This window comes from Durio zibethinus, chromosome 24 (genome assembly GCF_047325235.1).
Source record: "Durio zibethinus cultivar Kanyao isolate XHJ-2024 chromosome 24, ASM4732523v1, whole genome shotgun sequence".
Classification (NCBI taxonomy): domain Eukaryota; kingdom Viridiplantae; phylum Streptophyta; class Magnoliopsida; order Malvales; family Malvaceae; genus Durio; species Durio zibethinus.
Genome location: NC_143185.1, coordinates 4,293,012 through 4,315,008, shown reverse-complemented (window position 1 = coordinate 4,315,008; position 21,997 = coordinate 4,293,012). Strand labels below are relative to the sequence as shown.

The 21,997-nt window shown below is 33.0% G+C and overlaps 1 protein-coding gene and 1 pseudogene across 1 annotated transcript; both read right to left on the bottom strand.

The window, feature by feature from the left end:
* Positions 1-923: 923 nt before the first annotated feature.
* On the bottom strand, positions 924-16,178 carry LOC111316741 (F-box protein At5g39250-like; annotated as a pseudogene).
* Positions 16,179-19,439: 3,261 nt separating this feature from the next.
* LOC111316320 (mitogen-activated protein kinase kinase kinase 20-like) lies at positions 19,440-20,942 on the bottom strand. The gene has a single exon (XM_022918316.2). The coding sequence runs from the start codon at positions 20,583-20,585 to the stop codon at positions 19,440-19,442; it is 1,146 nt and encodes a 381-aa protein (XP_022774051.2). The 5' UTR covers positions 20,586-20,942.
* Positions 20,943-21,997: the final 1,055 nt, after the last annotated feature.

The following is a 21,997-nucleotide window of genomic DNA, read 5'->3' as shown; positions in this document are numbered from 1 at the left end:
TCTAAGCTAAGCCCTTACCAAGTAGATTTGGAGACCAATAACCAAAATCCCAACACAAAGGGTCCTAAAAGAAATCTCAAATTCCAAACTTCAATTTTCTTGTTTTGTGTTGTTGAAAGATATTTATGTTGCTGATGGACAATGGCTTAGCTTAATGAAAGTGATTCAAGTCAAAGATGCAGGATGGGGTTTCTTTGTACATGTGTATAGGAGAGAGCTGTAATGGCAGTAGTGGGGGATGGTAAGTGACAGTGATTGATGGTGCAATTGGGTCCAGGTTGTTGGGTGCTTGCTTGATTTCGATTCTTTTGCCAAGAATTGTGCGTATCGCCTTCGGCTTAGGAATCCAGAAGCTGAACCTAAAAAATTCTAGAAAAAAAAAAAAAACATGAAACCCAGAATTTTTGTGACTAAACTGCTTGTTTTTTTTTTACTTCCTCCATGACCCTTATTTTCACCCCCGGTTGCCGATTATTGTTAGCTGCTTTTATAGGCTGTCCCTTCTAGTTTAAGTAAAATTCCAAATTAAAAGAAGACTGCACTAGTTTAATTTCAATAGGATTTAATCCCAGATTGTAAGTACACTTGTAATTCGGATATCTCCTAAAACTAGACTTTATTCATTCTCTACACTTCATAAATCATTGAATCCCAGCTGAATGCGTATTATACACCAAAAATTCTAATTACCAGATAACTTTAATTCCAATTCTCTTCCAATTCGTGTCACCTTACTGCAATTGTTCTGTCACCTTTTTTGAGAAAACCACACCAAGCAATTGTTGTGTCACCTATTTTGAGAAAAACACACCAAAAAATGTAAAATAGAAATAAAAAATTAACTTTTAATTTCAAGATTCGAAAATAAAAAATATTAAAATGTCGGATAAAATGAGATGACTAGACGTATTATTGCATCTCCGGTTCATTTTCTTTCCTCTGCCAGGCTACAAAGCTTCCAGCATTCATTTCCGATCAAACATGTCAAATAGCCACAATACCTCTTCTACCGAATTGGCAGCATCACAAAAGTCCATCTCAACGCCAAAAACATCAATCTCACCATTTCCGTCTTCCACAAAAAGCAAAGAGATCCACGCCCGGATTCCCGAAATGAAGGGATAGTTGGGAGAGAAGTCAAGGCAGTCGAAAGCTAGGGCCCTAGAAGCCGTACGATCTATTAATCAAACAGTGACTTATTAATTATGCAGGCAACCTTATTAGAATATGATGGTGCGGCGTTCCAATCCAATGGTATTTCTGTAAATGCAGGAGAGGACGGTATGAAGATAAAAGTAAGGGTATTCCTTGTGATTACATTTTGATGTGCAAATCAATAAAAATCAAGTTAGCAAAAAAATGAAAAAGAAAGAAAAAAGTGAATGGGATAAACTTACTTTCATGATACCTGAGTCTTCATATTTATAGATAAGTTGAAGAAGATCATAAAGAGATAATTAGGACAAAGCCGAGCTGAGGTGCCATTAATTATATCAGACTGACTTGACATGTCAGGTCGATACAAATAACAAAACTACCTTTTGTTGTCTGTTGAAAGCTTTGAGGGAAAAAAAATCACTATACCCTTTTAACCATCAAATGTCCCTAATACTTTGTCCCCCCCATCAGGTGGTTTGAGTATTAAATCGTCAAATTTATTATCAATGTCTCCTGTGTGGGACAAATTGATTGAAAGAATAGATTGGTAGCTTGGTTCATTGAAGGTCAAAGTTGCAGGGGAGGTCGATTTTGGATAATGACTAGCTTTGAGCTATGGTTTGACCTAGCAATTATCCGATTTTATATGTGTGTTCTACATTGAGTGCATAATTGGTTTAAAGGTTACCAATGTGATAATTGTCTAGGGTGATTCGAGATTAGTGTAGGAGTTCATCTGACCATGGTGAGACTTGTATTTTCTTTCAAAAAATTGGATTTGAGCCTCTATTTTGGACCTTAGAGGTGAACCAAGCTCTCGGTTTACCTCTGACGGTTGTTCGATTTAAATATTTTGACTTGGAGTTCGTCTAGTTAGGTCATTCTGACAGCATTAAATAATGAGAGAGTGGTTTGAGTGAAAAAATTTAAAGAGAAAAGATGAAAAAACGTCTTTTCGCTCATGCTCTGACCCATGACACTGAACGTGTTGTCCATTTGGTTTATGATGCATCTATATAAAGGGCTAGCAGGGCTTTGATTTTCCACCATTTGTTTTCTTTGCTCTCAATCTGACCTAAAATTTTCAATCTCAATAGTTTTCTAGCCTTTAAAATTTTTTCTCTACCCATTTTGATATGTATTTCTAACCGTGTCCTCTAGTATAAGTTTTAGAGAGGCTGAAAGTTATAAGGTAGAGCCAAGGGGAGGTCAGCGAGGGTAGTAGGATAACGACATGATCCCCTATATTATTGGGGGTCGTAATTATGCAAAGACGACTTATTGGTTTAACCTAATGTCCAAAGAAAAGGCAGCGACATAATAAAAAGAATGCTCAAGCAAAAGGTGAGCGAGTTTTGAGCATGGAAAAGTTGGGTGCTCATATCAACTTCAAACTTCAACATCCACCTACTTTTTTCGTCTCTCAGGTCAATTCATTTTCTATAGCCGACCTTTGTTCCTCTTTAGTGGTTTTCTTTTCTAGAGTTTGATCTCCTCCACCTCTTTTCACTTTTACTCTTTCCTCTCAATCAATTTTTTTGGATATCTCATCCTCTCTTGAGAGGTCTCCACCTTATCTTTCTTTTTTTGGGATCGACATGCTTTTATCCACTACTATTTTTCGGGATCTATCTCTCACCCAAAAATTAGATTTTTTTGAAAAGAGAGGTTCTGAAGAGAAACAAGTGGAAGGGAACACCCGACCTAAGAAAGTGACGGTCAGAGGGAAAGTCCTGTTGTGTAGGATAAACTCATCGAGGTCTTTGTATATACTCTGTGTGACCTTGACGTGATCTCTAATGACATGATAAGCGAACTAAATGGCAGAACAAATCTAGAAGACTGTCCTAACATATGCTCGGTACATCACATTCATGCTTTGGGAGCCATTTTCTTTTTTTTTCAAAGAGGGGTATAGTAAAATAATGCTAAACTCCTCAAATTGGAGCATTGATAGACTAGAGCCACATTGGCTCTACGTATATTAGGATTCATTTGTGACTGGTATAAAGTTTTCACTTCATCTATTATTCATTTTAATTTTTAATTCTTACAATTTAACCATCACTTAGCTCACCCTAAATTCTATTTGGTACATAGTTGTTTTTATTATTATCAATAACTAACTATTCTTTCTTCTCTTCTTATATTCAAGAAGTTTTTTTTCTCTTAAAAAATATTCTAGTGACAGCAAGTGGTTTTATATCATAGCTTGACCAAATAAAAAGACTTTTCACCGATTAACCGAGCTTAATAATGAATTGAAAGCTGCTCTTCTTATGCCTTGAGAAGCAAAAGATAAATAAAAATGGTGAGCCCAAGGTTGAGGTCTAAAAAATAAAGAGTATACTTAGTTTCTTTGTAGACATACCGATGGTTCTTTCTATATTTGATCTGTTAGATCGGGATAGGATCTTGGATTTTGACATGTAAGGGGAGCTTGTCATCGATGCTCACCGGCTGACCTCCAAGGAAATAATAAACAAGACAAAGTACTAGGGTAGGTTTAAGGTAACCTCGTAGGGTTTTGTATTAAGTTAATTTTTTATCTAACTATTAGCTTGATTTTGCAAGGATGGCTGATAGCGATGATTTTGACTTCTCATTGTACCAATACGCCTCAAGACCTAAAAAGGATTAAAAAAAGATCCAACTCTGGGTCCCATCTCGTTGGGGGAGAAAATGTGGTTACATATCTACACTCTGCTCTCCTTTAGGTTGAAAGTTGAAAGCTAGGGCAGGTCAGGACCTGTCTTTCACATTGATGCCACCACCATCTTTTTTAGCCAAAAAACTACGAGTGAAAACCTCTTCCTCTGCTCCTGATAACCTTGAAGCTAGGGTACTAAGGGTTAGCTCAAATAGAATATCCATAGGTTAAAGTATGCTCCAATGGATGACCTCATCTCCAACTTCGACATAGCTAAGAGGTTCGATAAGGTCGCAGTTCCTCTTTTTGGTGAGTATCTCCTGACCTTAGCTTGATTTTTTGTTATTATTATTTTTTTTATTTTTCTAAGTCTAAGGTCTTTCTGTATAGTCTAAAAAAAATTTCCACTTTAACCTGTGGAGAATAACAGTTAAGACCTTCACCATGCTTATCTTGCCATAGGGTATATGCTGAAGGTTAAGAAGGATATGATTGTCCTTGTTGAAGAGTACAAGAAGAGCTCAGAAGCATTGGACAATGTTAGGTCAAGCTTCAGTGCATCCCATATGAAGGAGGTTGAGTTGATGAAAAGGTAGATGAGTTGACAACGAAGCTAAAGATCATCTTGGATGACAAGGCCCTAACCTAATCTATAAATGTACAAGCTAAGCTAAAGCTGAATGATGCTCAAGCTAAAATTGCAAGGCTGAGGTTTGAGCTGGAGGCTCACAAAAGAAGTGAGAAAGAGCTGAAGGTGAAAGCTGTAGAAGAGTACAAGACCTCTGATGACTGTCTTTAGATAAAGGTATAGTTTTTAAGAAAGAACATACTTAATACCTTCCAACTAGCTAAAGATGAGGTACAATTCAAATTATTTTCTCTCAATCTTGATCTTTTTGATATTGACATTAATAATATCAGATCGAGAGCTTATCCAAATTAGCTTAAGGTTCGAGCTGATGCTCACAATAAGAGAGAGAAAAAGCTGAAGGTGAAGGCTATGAAAGAGTACAAAACCTTTGATGACTGTTTCTAGATAAAGGTAGAGTTTTCAAGAAAGGACATACTTAGTGCCTTTCAGTGGCTAAAGATGAGATACAATTCAAATTCTCTTCTCTCAACCTTGATCTCTCTAATATTAATATTAACAATATCAGATCGAGGGCTCATCCAAATCAGCTTGAGAAAAATAAAAAAGAAGAAGAGAATGATGAAAATAAGGCCATCCTAGGGACAGAGGAAGAAGTTGTAAAGGTCATCAAAGGTGAGGTCATCCTTTCTGTTCTTACTGATGAAAGTGCTCTCCTCACTGATGTCGTTGCTGTTGAATAACTTTTTTTTTGTGACTTTGTAAATTTTTTGTAATGACCTTTCATACTTTAACCAATGTTTTTTGTTACAATGAAATAGAAAGTAAAATTTTCTCAAGTTTCAGCTCAGATTTATCATCATTTCTTTCTTATTTGCATAAGTTTGAGAATGGTTAATCAATCTAAAGGTGGATAATTAGACTAAAGACTTACATAATTACTTAAACTAGATTAACATAATTACAAGTTCTAAGTCAAATTTTTTCAAATCCCTTAAATGCAAGCTTACCGAAGATAATTTAATTCATATGTTTACGTACAAAATAATACAAATGTGAACTCTGTTTAAACTGATTTACTGGTAATAGACTTGATTTGCATTTCACATCTTTGGGATGGTAGTGCCATTCATAAAATAATGCAAGTGTGAGCTTGGTTTATATCAAGCTACTGTTAATAAATCTTTATGTTATCTGCGTTCCACGTACTTAGGATGATATCGCCATTTAGATCTTGTAACTTGTAGGTTGTATAGTGAATGACCTCCTTAACAATATATGGTCTTTCCCACATTAGGGCAAATTTGCCTCTTCAATCATCTACCCATTAAGCTTTAACTTTTCTGAATATCAGGTTGCCCTTCCTGAGGTGTTTACATCGGACCCTCTTATTATAATAGTTGGCTACCTTTTGCTAGTAGGCTATAATTCGTGTTAGGGCTATGTCTCTTTGTTTTTTAGTGAGATCGAGATCGACCCTAAGCGTTTTTTCATTTTTTTCTTTCGATGTCAATTCAACTCTTAAGCTCGAAAGATCGATCTCAATTGGTATTACTACCTTTACTCCAAATGTAAAGTGAAAAGGGGTGTCACCAGTGGACATCTTTGTGGTCATCTTTAAGGCTCATAGAACTCCCAAGAGCTTGTTGGTCTACTTTCCTTTTATTGCATTAAGCCTCTTTTTCAAACTTTTAATATTATTTTATTTGTAGTTTTGACCTACCCGTTGGATTAAGGGTGGGCAACTGGCGTGAATCTAAAGTTGATATGAAGATTTGAGCACTATTTCCTAAACCTTAGTGTCATAACGTATAGATTCGTGAATCTACCGTTAAACATGAATAAGAGAAATCACTATCAATCTTTTTTATTTAGATGTAATTGGCCATTTGAAACAGGTTTTGATATGTAAAATCAGATTTAAGGTTCGAGAGTACGATTATGTGTGAGGAAGGTTATAGAACCCTCACAACGGCCATCCAAAGAATGGTATCAGTTTGATTTTAAATTATCCAAGCTTTGAAAAATGTTTATGCTTTTACCAAATTATTAAATATTAAAAATTAGTCTTAAAATTGTTCCAATAGTTTGGTAGCAATTAAGATAATTCTCTCACCTTAGAAGTATTCATGAGGATTAGTATTCCACCCTGAAGAGTCTCTCTCGTCAAATTTATTAATATTTTATTAAAAAAATTAGTAAGTCTCCAAATAGTTTAGTAGAACTTACTTTGAAGCAAATCTCTTAATAGTTTGGTAAGATTTTATTGTAAAAAGATTTTATAAAAAATTATTCTTGTAGACACCCAATTTTTGATAAGGTTAAAAATTAATTAAATAAAAATAAAAATAAAAACAGAGTTTTAATCTCGTTAGAACTCTAAGATTGAGGTTTAAATTTTGAAGCTGTGATAAAAGGATTTCTTTTTTTTAAACAGGGATAAATGGATTAGAGGATAGAGGGAATTTCGATTTTCAAATCTCATTCAATCTGGTACACACCTCTATATAAACCCCAAATGATCACAATAGTGGGGGATAAAAAAGAAATAGAAAAGAGAAGGAGAAAACATTAGTAATTAGAATCAAGATTTTTATTTTAGAAGGTTCTTAGGGAATTTATGGTTTTTAATTGGTTTTTTGACGATTTTTTTTGAATTTTCTGGAAATTTTTTGAAAATTTCCAGAATCAGGTGAATCTTTTGATGAAATTCAAGTTTTTGGACGATTTTTTTAGCGAAAAACTCATTTTTTCGATGATAAAACCCAAAAATCGATCAAAATTTCACTGGCATTCTTCGCTTCTAGAGAGAGATGCAGAGAAAACTGAAAGGAAGAGAGAGAAAAAAAGAAAAGAGCGTCCAAGGAAAAAAATTTTTTTTGCCTTTTATACCAACGCGAAAACGACGTCATTTTGAGAAGTCAATAGTGGGCAAGATTCGCACGTCATCCAAGATCCACCCAATTCGCAGTGCATCGACCTGGTTACCCATTTTATTCAGCCACTGTTAAGCCATTAAGCTGAGTCGCATACTAAGCCGCTCTAGTCGCACCTGTCTTTGGACCCGTAATCCATTTCAGTCAAGCCAAGTCGCATCAAGGTTTTTTTATCTATCTTTTTATCTATTTATTTATTTATTTATCATTATTATTATTTATGCTTATTTATTTATTGATTAAATTGGAATTATTTATTTATTTAAGTAAGCATTTTTTAATTTTTCAATAATTCTCTTGAAATAAAAGTTTCAAAAAATATTTTTGAGGAAAAGTTAAAAGTATCAATTTTTCTTAAAAATAAATATTCCAAAAAAGGCATTTTTAAGAAAAAGTTGAAAATATTAATTTTTCTTAAAAATAAAAAAAATAAGATTTCAAAAAAGCATTTTTAAGGAAAAGTTGAAAGTATTAATTTTTTTTGAAAATAAAATCTTCAAAAAACATTTTTGAAAAAAAGTTGAAAGTATCAATTTTCTTTTAAAATAAAGTTATCAAGAAAAATATTTTTAAGGAAAAGTTGAAAGTATCAATTTTTCTTATATAAAAGCATGAGTTTTTTTCTTATAAAACAACATAAAAAAAAGACCTATATCAAAAGTTAAAGCACTACTCATTTATTTTTCTTTTCTTGAAAAATTTTTAATGTTAAATAATCCGACGATGGAGCCTCTGCAAGAGGAACAATAGTTTTCTTGTCACTCTTGAGGTAAGGGAATTTTCTTAATTTTCTGCCAAAAGTATTGGAGTCAATTAAGAATATTTTTCAATAATTAATTATTGGGTAAAATTTTTAGGGCTTAATGGATAACACGAAATTGAGCTGATACTATCTTTCAATAGGCATTGTAGGGGTGCTATAACTTTTCTCACACGTAATCGTACTCCTGGACCTAGTTCTGGTTTCGTAGACCTAAAATCTACCTTTTAAGGATACCTAAGTCAAATTTAGGATTTCTTTTTAAAAAACGATAGATTCAGTTGGGTAACCAATCGCACCTAAATAAAAAAGATTAGTAACGACTCCTCAAGTCAATGTCTAGCAATAGGTCCACAGATCTAGACGTTATGACAATTCTTTTTGAGAAAATTCATTAAGTCTCCCAATATTTTGGTAAGACTTAATTTGGGAAGCAATCTTTCAATTGTTTAGAAGATAAAATTATTTTATTATTATTATTTTTTTAAAACAATAATTTATGGAATTTCTTAATAGATTGGTGGATCTCATTTAGAAAATTAAATCTATGAAAATTCTCCAATAATTTGGTGTAATACATGAATTTATTTTGTAAGGATTTTCATTTCAATTTTTTTTTATTTTTCATTAAACTTATTTGAAAAGTCTTTTCTTTTTTATTCTTTATTTTTAATTTTCCAAAAAGATTTTTTTTAAAACCAGTAAAATTAAATACACAACTAAAACTAAAATAAAAACTTAGGAAAATAAAAATAAAATAAAATAACATAACATAAAATAAAATAAAATAAAAAAATAAAAAAAATGGAAAAAAAAAAACCTATGATTGGATCGGGTTAGAGTGCGAGTCAATATTCGGGTCACCGGGTCAACGTGCAGATCCTGAGTTGTCCAAAACGACATTGTTTTGAGGTATTATAAAAGGCATTTTTCAGTGTTTTTCCTAAAAACCCCTATGTTGTCTCTCTTTAGACCGATAAGCTCTGACTTTTCTCTAGAATTCCCTAATAACCTATCGAAAACTTCAACTGAAAACTAAAAAACCCACCAGTTTTTGGGAAAGTTGCCAAAAAAATTCAACTAAAAACTGGATAACCCACTGATTTCTGGAAAAGTTACTGAAATCTCACCGGAAACTTCAAACCCTGCAGAAAAATTCAACTAAAAAATTCATCTTTTGCTAGAAAATTCATACTAAACCCATATTTTTTCAGAAAAAGCTAGAATTTTCAAATTTTTTCAAAATTTGCCCAAATTTCTTCAAAAATTCTCTAGAATCCTAATTCCAACCTTAGAAACCTAAACCTAAACCCAGAAACATCATATCAAACCTAGATAAAAACCAAAATCTCATAAATTCTTTACTACCAAAAATTTTTCAGAACGCCAATTCTCTCTCAAAAATCAACGATTTCCCTTAAATCTACGCTTGTGTTCTTCTGTAATGTTAATATGATTTATAGGCATCCTTAGAACAAAATTAGGAAACAGATAGAATCAATCCAGGCTTGAATCCTGTGATTTGATTCTACTTGAACCTTAACATATGTCTAGGTTCATTGCTGATTTTTTGGAGTGATTGAAAAAATCCCTTTGATTATGAATTAAAAGCTTTTAACTACATTGAATCTCTGCATTTCAGTTTCCTGGATTATCGATCAAAGAGAAATGAAAAGGAAAAATAATAATAATAATAATAATAATAATAATAATAATAATAATAAAATAATAATAATAAAATAATAATAGTAATAATGGTAATAATAATATAATATACTATTAACGTATTGTACTATAATATATTATATCATATAATATATTAATATACTATACTATAATATAATATAATATCATATAATATAATAATAATAATAATAATATACAAACTAAAACAAATCAACCTCAATTGACCTCGGACATAGATGGGTGTCTACACTTGGATTTTCAAATTGTTTGTCATTGTTAGTTATTATATACTGAGGTAATTTGAATCTACAGACTAGGTTTTTTCACATGAATTTCTTGACTTATGCTTTCGTGGTGGTGGCTAAGGCTTCAACTTTTAACCATTTTGTAAAGTAATCTATTGTCATTAAGATGAATATCTTTTGACCTATGGTCGAGGTGAATGGTCTGAGGACATCCATTCTCCACTACATGAATGGCCACGAGCTGATGATAGAAGTGAGCTTGGTTAAGGGGAAATATTACATGTAAGCAAATCTCTGACACTTATTGCATCTTTTCACTAGTTCGATCATCTCCCTTCTGATAGTAGTTGGTAATAGCCCTGTTTCAACACTTTATAAGCCAAAGGTCGAGGTCCGAAATGACTTTCACATATTCTTTCATGAAGTTTTCGTAAAACGTACTCTACCTTTTCTTCATCAATACATCTTAAGTAGGGTAGGCTAAAGGATCTTCTATATAATTTTTCTTTGATCATTGTATACCAGAGGGTTTTTCTCATAAATGCCTTAGCCCAGACTCTTTCATTGGGTAACATTTTCGTAGTCAGATATGTTTTAATTGGTATCATCTAAGTTTTTTTCTCTGTGACCTATCCCACGAACTAGTCATCGATGCTTTTATACACTAGATTTTCTACTAGAACTCGATCTAGACTTTTTATTACTACTCTTGAAGCCAACTTAGACAAGGAGTCTATTATTGAATTTTTTAACCTTGATATCTTTTTTATCTTGACTTTCTTGAAGCCAGCTACCAATGCTAGCACTTTATCGAGATACTTTCAAATTTTATCTTTTCAAGCTTTAAACTCTTAATTTATTTGGCCAACTGCCAGTTGAAAGTCATTATAAGTGGTTATATGTTGAATATTCAGCTCGGTTGCCAACCTTAGGCTAGCTATTAATGCCTCATATTTCACTTCATTATTAGATACCCTGAACTTGAATCTCAAAACATATGGGTATTGTAGCCCTTCTAGGCTAATCAGAATGAAGTCAACTCCTCCACTCTAGCTTTAGCTAATCCATCAACATAAAGTTCCAATCAACCTTATCTAGGGTTTTTTTATCAGACTGTTCTTTCGGTTATACCAAGGCATATTTTATGTTGAAGTCTACCAATACCTATGATTTTAATGCTGATCTGGGTGAAATGTGTAAGTCAAATTCACTGAGCTCTACTATCAATTTGATTAGCCTTCCCAATATTTTAGGCTTATGTAAAACTTACCTCAGTGGTTAATCGGTCAGGATGTGGATGTGTGGGCTTGAAAGTATGACATAATAATTTTTTACCGAGGTAATAATGGCGTAGCCCTTTTTTATACTGCTATAGTTAACTTTAGGCCTTGTCAATATTTTGTTTACAAAATAGATCGATCATTGTTTTCTTTCTTCTTCTCAGACTAAGACCTAGCTGACACCCTGATTTGTGTTGGTTAAGTATAAGTATAGTGTTTCACCAATTTTTGATTTAGACAAGACAAGTAAAGAGGATAAGAACTCTTTGAGTTTATCAAAAGCCTTTTGGTATTAAGTAGTTCACCTGAAGTCAGAGGCATTCTTGAGAATTTTCAGGAACGGTAGATATAGTTCTATCAATTTAGACATGAATTGACTGAACGTGGCTATTCTATTAGTTAACCTCAATATTTTCTTTACCGAGGTCGGTGCCTTCATTTCTATGATTGCTTGAACCTTTTCGAGGTTTACTTTTATTCTCCTTTGGTTGTCATATAACCAAAGAACTTACCTGATGTAACCTGAAAAGTACATTTTCTTAGGTTAAGTCTTATATTATACTTTCTTAAAGTATTGAAGATTTCTTTGAGGTCTTTCAGATACTTGATAAAACTATTGCTCTTAACTATCATGTCGTCTATATATAGCTTCATATTACAGTCGAACTTGTCTTTAAACACCTTGTTCACTAATTTTTGGTAGGTCGCCCTTGTGTTTTTTAATCCGAAAGGCATGACCTTACAATAGTAAAAGTCTTTCTCAATAATAAAGGTCATTTTATCCTTATTTTCTTTTAACATTTTGATTTGATTGTAGTAGGAATAGGCATCCATGAAGCTAAGGAGGTCATACTCAGTACTATCATCTACTAGCCAATCTATGCTAAAGAGGGAAAAGCTATCTTTTGGGTAAGCTTTATTCAAGTCGATTCAGGTTGGTAAAGTCTATACATATTTTTCATTTTTCACTGTGCTTTTTGATCATGACCACATTGGCTATCCACTCAGAGTAGTAAACCTCATTGATAAAGTTAGCTTGCAATAATTTGTTAACTTCTTCCTCAATGGCCTATTGTTGTTTTAGGGTAAAAGTTTTTTTCTTTTATCAAATTGATTTTACCTCGAGATTAGTGTGTAGTCTGTGGATCATCATTTCAATATTAATTTTAGGCATATTAGATAGTGTCTAAGCAAATAGGTTAATATTATCATTTATAAGTTGAATCAGTTGGTCTTTATATTGGAGCATGGCTTTAATCTATATGAATTTTTTAAGAATGTTATTCTAGAACAGGATTGTCATGAGGTCCTCAGTTGACTCAGATTAGTTTACATTCGAGTCGAGTCTTTGATCAATTATATCTTTTTATTCAATTAGGTCAAGATTATTTTTTGTAAAAATAGATCCCGATGTGATGATTAATATATTGAAAAACTTGTTGAACACATTAGTAAAAGTGAAGTATATTCTTCATTTCATGTTGTATTTTGGTCGACGTGTTAGCTTAATCCAAGTAATATCAAATTGTTCACACCAATTTAGGATCTTGGTTGTTTTTAATGTTGTCTTAAAAAATTCAAAAAATGAAATAAAATTAAACTTTTTCAGAGCTAAAGAGCACGGAGTGGGTCAAGAGCGCGCTTCTCCTAGGTTGATCTTATGTTCTGTGCTTTTGTTGGTGATTTTTTACTTCTTGTCAATTCTTTGTGTTGGCTCCTTTTTGTTTTTGACCTTGGTATCGACTAAGCTGCTTATTTACTTTCCAATCCTACCATTTATTGTTGTGACATAACCTTGTCGTGCCATGGATTAGTTTTTTTGAATTTTTTCAACCTCTCAAGGTGTTGGAAATTTCATTTTCAAAGAGGAAGCTGAGCTTATAAGCCATATAAAAGATTGGCTAGGTTGGCTTAATATCATGTTATAGGCAGATAGGATATCTACTACTATGAATTCTATGATCGAAGTAACTGTCTTTGGTTCAATCACTAAAAAGATCGGGGGCTTGATAGTTTCTTTTATGAGTACATGTTTATTCTCAAACCCTACTAATATGGTGGTGATCAACTTCAATTGATCTTTGCCAATCTCCATTTTCTTCAAACAGTCATAGCACATGACATTGGTCAAACTCCTATTATCAAATATGATTCTTTTGACTACATAGTTATACACCAAGGCTATGGTCACTATGGCATCATTGTGTGGGTGTTGGATTCCCTCAATATTTTTTGAGCTAAATGAGATCAGCTTATCTCTTTAGTCTTTTTTTTTTGCCGACATGTCTATTACCATTACCATGCCCAGGTTAAACTTTTTTTTCATTGAGGTAGAGCTACTTCTTATGATCATGCTAATCAAGGTGCCTATTGCCATTATCATGCTAGGGTTAAACTTTCTTTTCACTAAAGTAGAGCTACCTCCTATGATTACGTTAATCACTCTAGTAGTTGGCTTATTATTGTTAGCTCGACCCTCTTATTGATTTGACTCTTCTATTTAAGCATTTCTTCTTTCCTTCTCTGCTTTTCATTTTTTACCCCGGATAGGTGCTCTATGGTCTTGTCTACAGTCCATTCTAAGTAGGTCTTATCTTTTATATCCCATAAATCTTTTCAACTAATCCATCTTATCAGAGCTTCAATCTCAATTTTTAGGTCGACACAATCTTTGGTCTTATGGTCAATGTCTCAGTGAAAGGTACATTTTTTTTGTTGGATCTCTCATTGTGTTTTATTTCAGTGGCTTAGGCCATCTGAGGTCAGGATTGCTTTCAATTTGCATTAAAATCTTCTCATATGAGGTATTCAATGTAGTGTAGCTTCTTTCTCCACTAGGGCTTTTAACCCTATGTCATCTCTCTCTTGGGGGAGGATCATAGAAATCTTTATCTTTTTTATGATCGAGGAGAGGGGATAAGCCTCTCTCACCTCAATTAGTTTTCACTGTAGCTTTAACATTAATATATTTCTTTGCTATTAGTAGAACGTCGGCTAGAATTTTGGGTGGTTCTAGCGATAATATCAGTTTTAAATAGTACTATTTATCATTGAGTCCACTTGATAGTATGGCAACAACGACCGTCTGTTCTAAGTTTTTAACCTATAGAACTTTCAAGTTAAAATGTGTGACATAGTTTTTCAAAGTTTCATTCTGCCCTTGGTGAATTGACATCAAGTTTAGGATCATTTTCTTTGCTCTTCAATTATTCACAAATCTAGATAAGAACAAGTGACTGAGCTCCTTGAATGTAGTGATTGACCTTGGCTCTAGGCTATTGTGCCATGACTAAGCTATGCCTTTGAACGTAGTGGCTAGACCTTTATACATTAGAGCCTCGTCTACCCCCCATATCATTATGTTAATTTTATAAAGTTTTAAATGATCAAAAGGGTCGAAAGTACCTTCAAATGTCTCAAAAGTTGGCATTTTAAATCCTTTGGGAGGCATGGCTTTGTCAATTTCTTCAATAAAGGGTAAGGTTTTCAGAAACTTGAGCTCATCCTCAAATGTCACTGCCTTTATTTTTAGTTCTTTTTCCATGACTGGCATCTGAGCTTCCAAATCCCTATTTGGTTGAAATTCATGGTCTGTTTGTTTGGATTTTTGGGTTATGGCATGTGTAAATTTATGGTTGGGGTGGTGATGAGTTAGGTTTGTGTGTTCTTCTTTTTTGGAAGTCGGGGAGGCCTCCGCCTTTTCGTAGCTCAGTTGTTCGACAGTGACTTCTCGGCCAATTGTGATTAAGTCTGACACTTTTAAAACTTGTTGTGAGGTTATAGTTTGCAACATCTGTTTAAGAGCTTGTATTTGTTCTATTAGGGCTTGAAATAATTCCATGGTTGATCTTGCCCGTGGTTGAATTGGGCGAACAGAATGCTAGCTAAGGTGAGTTTTTGTTCTAGTCGAAACGACTACCTCTCCTTCTTTTAGGGTTTTTTTTCTTAGTGGCATTGTTTTATGCTTGGCTAATATGGGATCCCCTACCTGGAGTGCCAATGTTGGTGCCGAGTTCTGACCTAAGGGTATTCTTGTGAATGCAAAAGAGAATGACAGTTAGAGGCAAAAGCATGGGGTGTTCCCTATATTTGCACTTCGACATGCAAGTCAATAAAGATCATGTTGACAAAAAAGCAGGAAAGGAGAGAGAGAAGTGAATGAGATGAACCTACTTTCATGATGCCTAAGTTTTCATATTTATAGGTAAGTTGAGAGAGAACATAAAAGAACAATTAAGATAGGACTGAGCTGAAGTGACACTGATCATGTTATGTCAGGTTAACACAAATGATAAAGATACTCCTAATTGTCTGTTGAAAGCGTTGAGAGAAAAAGAGACCACTACACCTTTTTGACCATCAAATGCCCCTAACAGAGTCCTTCCACCTCACAAGCGCTGAAACACTCACAGTCCGGCTCTAAAGAACAATGAACCTTGGATCAACAGGTAAGGTCTTCTTGTGAGTGTTTCATCTCGAGGGTCCTGAGTACAAGAATTCCAAATCAATTTATCTTCAGTCCAAATGTCAATAAAGAATTCCAAATCATCAAAGGAAAGTCTTGGAGGGAGAAGAGCTCGCTGATGCTTCCGTTTATAAATGGTTTGATACAATTTGTAGTACGTTACAGTAGGAGGGCTGGGCCGGTTGCAATTGAAAGGCCATCTCTTTTCACAAAAACATTTCCAAAAGTAATCATCTCTAGCTATGTGTCCCCATTGCTTACAGACCACCATACAAGCTGCAAGGTCTATGCCATCTAATAAAGGAAAAACAACCTTCACAACTTCTTCATATGACATTTTCCGATTGCAAAAAAGACTATCAAAAGCCGAACGACAAATTACTCCGCAAATTGCAATCATTTATAGCACCAATTCAACAGGTGTAAAGGAACAAATAGCTGATATAGACAAAATTAAGTTTTACATTCCAAGGCATCTATGGGTCAGCATTAATTTCAAAACAAAAATGTTGCACACACATGAAGCGGCAAGATGTCCATATTATGTTGTAACAGAAAAGATAAATATAAGGTTGAGACTTTTAACATTTAACTTCCAAGTTTTGCTTGTATCTTTTAACTTTTCTGTTTTGTTTCTTTGTTTTCTTTGTCTTTTTATTGAAACTAATAAGACAAGCAAGAAATAATAGGTTCATTTTTAACTTTTTTTTTTCTTTTTTCTTTTTATATTTTAAATTATTAAAAATTAATATTAGGCAACTTAGTATTCATGTAAAAAAAAAAAACACATTATATACAACCAAAAACATGTGTAATGTGAAAGTGTTATATATATATATATATTTAATGTTTCAGCAATATTTAAATATTTTTTTGGTATTTATCAAAATTTAAATATTGAGCATATTGAAATTAAGAGTTTAATATACTATCAACATGTCACGCAACTATTGACATACTTAAATATCTTTGCTGATTCCATTTTTTTATGTATTGATGTTACTAAAACTTTCTAAAAAGTAGATAAAGCTTTTATGTATCAGTTTCAGATTATTTTTGTCTTTGTAGCGATTTTTAATGTTCACTTATCCATAATCAAATTATATATATGCATTCATGCTTGAATACCAATTGGTAACTAATTCAGAATTAATCATAATTTCTTTTATGGGATAAAGTTCAAGATTGGAATCATCCCTCTCTTTGGACATTACCAGATGTACCAACGCAAAGAACCGATCATATGGATTGGATTAATAAAGTTGCTACGATTCTGGAGGTAAAAATGTCGTCATAGCTTGGTATCTAATTACTCATGATGTTGTAATATGGTCCACTTACTCGATCAACTCACCATTTCTCCAACTCTATAAACGCTACACCCTAAATATGTCGACATATAGACACATACTGCCAACATCTGAACCATAAAACCAACCTTTTCTTTTCTGTCTGTTTTGTTGTACCTAGGAAAAATAACAACAAGAAGAAACAAGGCTTTGAGATACAAACATTCCGTTGAAATATTTATTATTAAGATTGAGTTTGTATTTTAAAGCCTTGGTTTTGTTGCTGCTGTTATTTTGTGGTTGGCTTTGCAGGTTCATTCAAGTAAATTTTATATTAGAAGCTGTTGCTGTCATGCAAGTAACTTAAACAAACTTAAGATTATTATTTCATACACGCAAATTCTATAAATGGAATTCAAGATTATCATTTTTTTATTATATTAATTTCTTAAAATATATTTTAAGGCGATATGTGGTAAGTCTTGTCACAGGATGAAAGTTTAAAAATTTTAATGACATATGCTATTAGATAAATTTTTTAAAACCTAACTTGCTTTATTAATTTGATTTTATATAATGTTTATTATGTATTCCCCTATCAAGAATATATATGTTCTTCCTCCATCGAATGATTGTTTTAAAATTGGTTATAGCATTGAACCCATATCTATACGTTGAAGCTCAAGTGTAGCAGTATGTGATTAGTAAGAAATTCATAACACATGGAGGTTCAAAATATTGGAGCACACGTATATATAAAAATATATATAAATTTATAAATGATCAAATTTAAACTATACAATAGAAGATGAGTCAATTAAGTTACGAGTTAAAACTATCAGCCCATAACCTAGTTATAGTTTCCCAATTGATGGTCTTTTAAGCTACAATTGGGCTATGAAATTAGCCTATTAGTTAAATAAGCCATGCCTAAGCCCATTTGTTTCAAAACAAGTAGTTGAAGACAAGAAGAATGTTGCTTCACAAAAAAGTCCAAATTCCCGTGGTTTGAAGAAACTTGTTGTTAAACTGTAATTAAGCCATGCATTTTCGGGTTTTTATTTTTTTATTTTTTTATTTTCAGATTCTGAACTACCAAACTGTGTCAAGAATATAGCTTTTGCTTTGGTGTGCTTGGAGACTTGGCAGGAAGTTTATGGCCAGAGGATGCAACTTGTTTGCAATAGTTTGATCAACAGCCACCAGGTTCAGTCATATATGTTGCAATTTGGAGCCTAACTATTTTTGCCAAATCCAATTTCAGGAGTTAGCTTTGGGGCTGGAACTCTGCAATAGACCATTTCTTTGGGTTGTGAGACCAGATATTACTTTGGGAAAGGATGATGTTTACCCAGGATTCTTAAACCACTTGAGGGTTCTGTCTCACCCTTCGGTTGCTTGTTTCTTAAGCCATTGTTGATGGAACTCTACCACTGAAGGTGCAAGCAATGGGTCCTTTTCTTGTATTGGCCTTACTTTGCTGACCAGTTTACATTTGTGATTTTTGGAAGGTTGGGTTGAAATTTAAAAGGGATGAAAGAGGGATCATCAAACCAGAAGAGATTAAGACCAAGGTTGAACAATAATTTGGTGCTAAGAATTTCAAAGGGCTCTCGAACTTTAGTTCTTTTCAGCGAAGGCGGTAGCTCTAACAAGATACTCAAGAATTTTACTGAATGGATGAAATCATAGATAAGTTCTTTTCATTATGTTATAATAATTTGGCAATTTTTTTTTCTTTTTCAAAAGAATTATGAAAACCTTTTTACATCGGATTTATAAGTTCTTATTGAAAATTGATAGTACTTTTCAATCAACACTATTTTCTTCCAAAAACTTGTGTTAGGGGAAGATATAGAGAAAAAGTCTAATCTCTCTTCCATAATTTTCCGTTTAACTCATCCTTTATATCCTTTTTTTTTGGATAATTAAAAACTTTTATTACCCAAAGAAGAATTAATCCTGCTACAAAGTACACAGTCTGGAACTACCAGATCAAATAGCTAATATAATGTGAAATCAATCAAATATTTTTCCCCCATAAGGATCTATTGACTGGATCATCAGCTATGGTCTGAACTTCATGACCTCTACAATTTTGTTCAAAAGCTGCTCTGAAGGATGCCCTCACTTTCACTAACAAAGATGTATGCCCACCAAGCTAGCCTCAAAATTACTGAAATTAAAGCTTTCATTTTCACTGTTGCTTCATTTTTCTTACATGAACTTCCTTTTTAATAGAATAGTTGAATAAAAGTTGCTACTAATATTATAACAGAATGAAAAGTTTATTTGAACAGCAATGAAGTAAAACTAGTTATTGGCTTTACATTGCCAAAAGTTGTTTCATGGAAGGAAGATAATTGAGGGCGTCTCTTTTTCTATTTCACCTTCTCCAGAGAGCTATGGAGAAGAATCCTGGCTAAGCTTCTTATTTCCAGAAGACCTGGAAATTCGCAGACTGAATTTTCTTGGATCGTTGAGCATTCCAAAGGCAACTCCCTGCCTGCCATCTTACTAAAAGTTGCTTTGGCAGCATTAAGTTGTTCCAAAAAAGCTAGGCATATCGCCTTAAGTTGTTCCATGGAAGGAAGACAACTGTTGCATCGAGCATGGTGAAGAGAGTTTGTTGGAGATGGCAATGAACTGCAGTATGAAAAGAGAAAAGAATGGCTTAAAAGCATATCAGCAGTCCACCTTTCACTAGGATCCCTTTCAAAACACTTCATCAAGAAATCTTTCCCTTTGCTTGAAATGGTTTCAGGTATTGGTGGATGTCTTGAAAATCCAATCTTAATAGCCAAATCCCTCAGGTTCTGATATTTCCATGGTAGTTTTCCAGTGATCATCTCAATAACAATGCATCCTAGCGACCATATATCTAACGCAGCACTGATTTTCCCATCAGTAACAGATTCGGGTGGCATGTAAGCTGCTGTACCAGGAAAAGTTTGCATCAAAGACTCTACCTTAGACATATCTCTTTCTCCAGGTCGCCTAACCAGGCCAAAATCAGCAATCTTGAGGCTGCTAATGGAACCATATTGATCAGAAGGAAAAACAAGGATATTTGCCGGCTTGAGATCACAATGAACATAGCCTCTCTGATGAATATCCCGAATCCCTTCAAGTAGCATTCTCGCGTAGCACTTGACATCACATTCAGGTATCTTGCCCCCATATTTCTTGCTCATCAAGTCCAAAAGATTACCACCGGGAGCATATTCAAGAAACAAGTTGTAAACAACCATCCCTTGATCATCAATGCTTAACATATCACCATAGCATTGAACAATATTACCACAACCAACAAATTGTTTAAAGATTTGTAGTTCCTTTTGAAGTGAACTAGAATCTTTGTAACGACATGATTTCACAGCGAAAAGTCGATCATCAGAAACCGAGTTTGTTGGTTTTACCAAGTGAACAACTCCATGGGAACCCTTGCCAAGAGTCTTGAGTTTGATCCAATCCATAGTTAAACCTTTCCTTGCTAATGCTACTCCTTTTACTACATCAAAATCCATGGTTGTTGATGAAAATAAATGATTGAAAGAAACACGATATGCAGTAATTCAACGAAACCAATTGAAGAAACGAAGGAGCTGTTAAACAAACCGTGATTTGCAACTTTTAGGTTATTTTCCTATACATGGTCAGTATTCAGGATATATATATACCTTTGGGAAGGAGTGGTTTTTTCACTTCTCCTAATTCTATTGGGTTTTGGTAATTGACAAATTGTGTTATTGTTAATTTTTCATTGGCCTATTCTCTATGTGCGGTTTAATTACTCTCAGGCCTTAGCTGTTGAGCTTAGTATTTTTTTTTTTTACTTTTTATTTTCCCCTCATGACTCAATTCAAAGTTTTCTTATGTTTCCTAATTATGATATTTGAAATTTGTATATAAATATGTATATGTATATGTACATTATATACATATAAATATACGTATAATAGTCTTTATTACACAGGGTAAACCCAAAAAATTTATTTTAAACTTGATATAAAAAATAATTTATTTTTAAAAAAGATTAATTGATAAAATATATATATAATAAAAAGAGTACTAATATTGCATCAGAGCATTTGACTTGGTTGATGCATGATACCTTAAAAAAAGAATGGCTTGAATCCCCCATTCCTCAAATAAAAAAAAAGAATATTAATATTAAATAAAATAATAATGTAATTACATTATTAAAATATAAAATTTCATGATTAAATAAAATTTTTGAATATTAAAGTTCTATTAAAATAAATCTAACTACTAATTAAAAAAAATTAATCTTTCAAAAGGTTAAGTTTTAAAAATGAAAATGCAGGTAAAAAATTAAAAGTTATAATTTTCAATTGATTTGTCAATTTTTTCTGGACCATAGTTAGTTGACAACTTTTTTAATTATATATATTTTTTATCTATATAAAAGAAATAATTTGACATAATAATTAATGTAAATATGCTCGTTTAATTAATTGAAAATAAAAATTCATTGTAAGGAACTAAAAAAATTAATGATATATCGATTATAATAAAAATGGATAAATTTAATTATTTATTAAAGAAAGAAAGAAAATAAAATTACTTATTGAATCTAAAAGTAAAAATACTAAAACTCATAAAATTTACTATCTATTTCTATACAATATATATAAAAACAATCTCCACAAGTAATCAATGTCTTAAAAATGAATTGAAGCGATAATTTTGGGAAGAGGAGATTCTGGAAAGGGAAAGAATTTGTGAAAAAAAAAAAAGAAGAATCGAGAAAAAAAAATGGAGTAGTGCAGAAAGGAAAGAAACAGAGAAGAAAGTTTCGACCGTGACGAGAGAAGATGAAAAAGCCCTAAGGGCCATAGGGGTTCTCCATCGCCATCCAGCCGAAGGAAGCATAGTCTAGCACCAGATCAAAGAAGCCCAGAAGAAAGAGATAGCC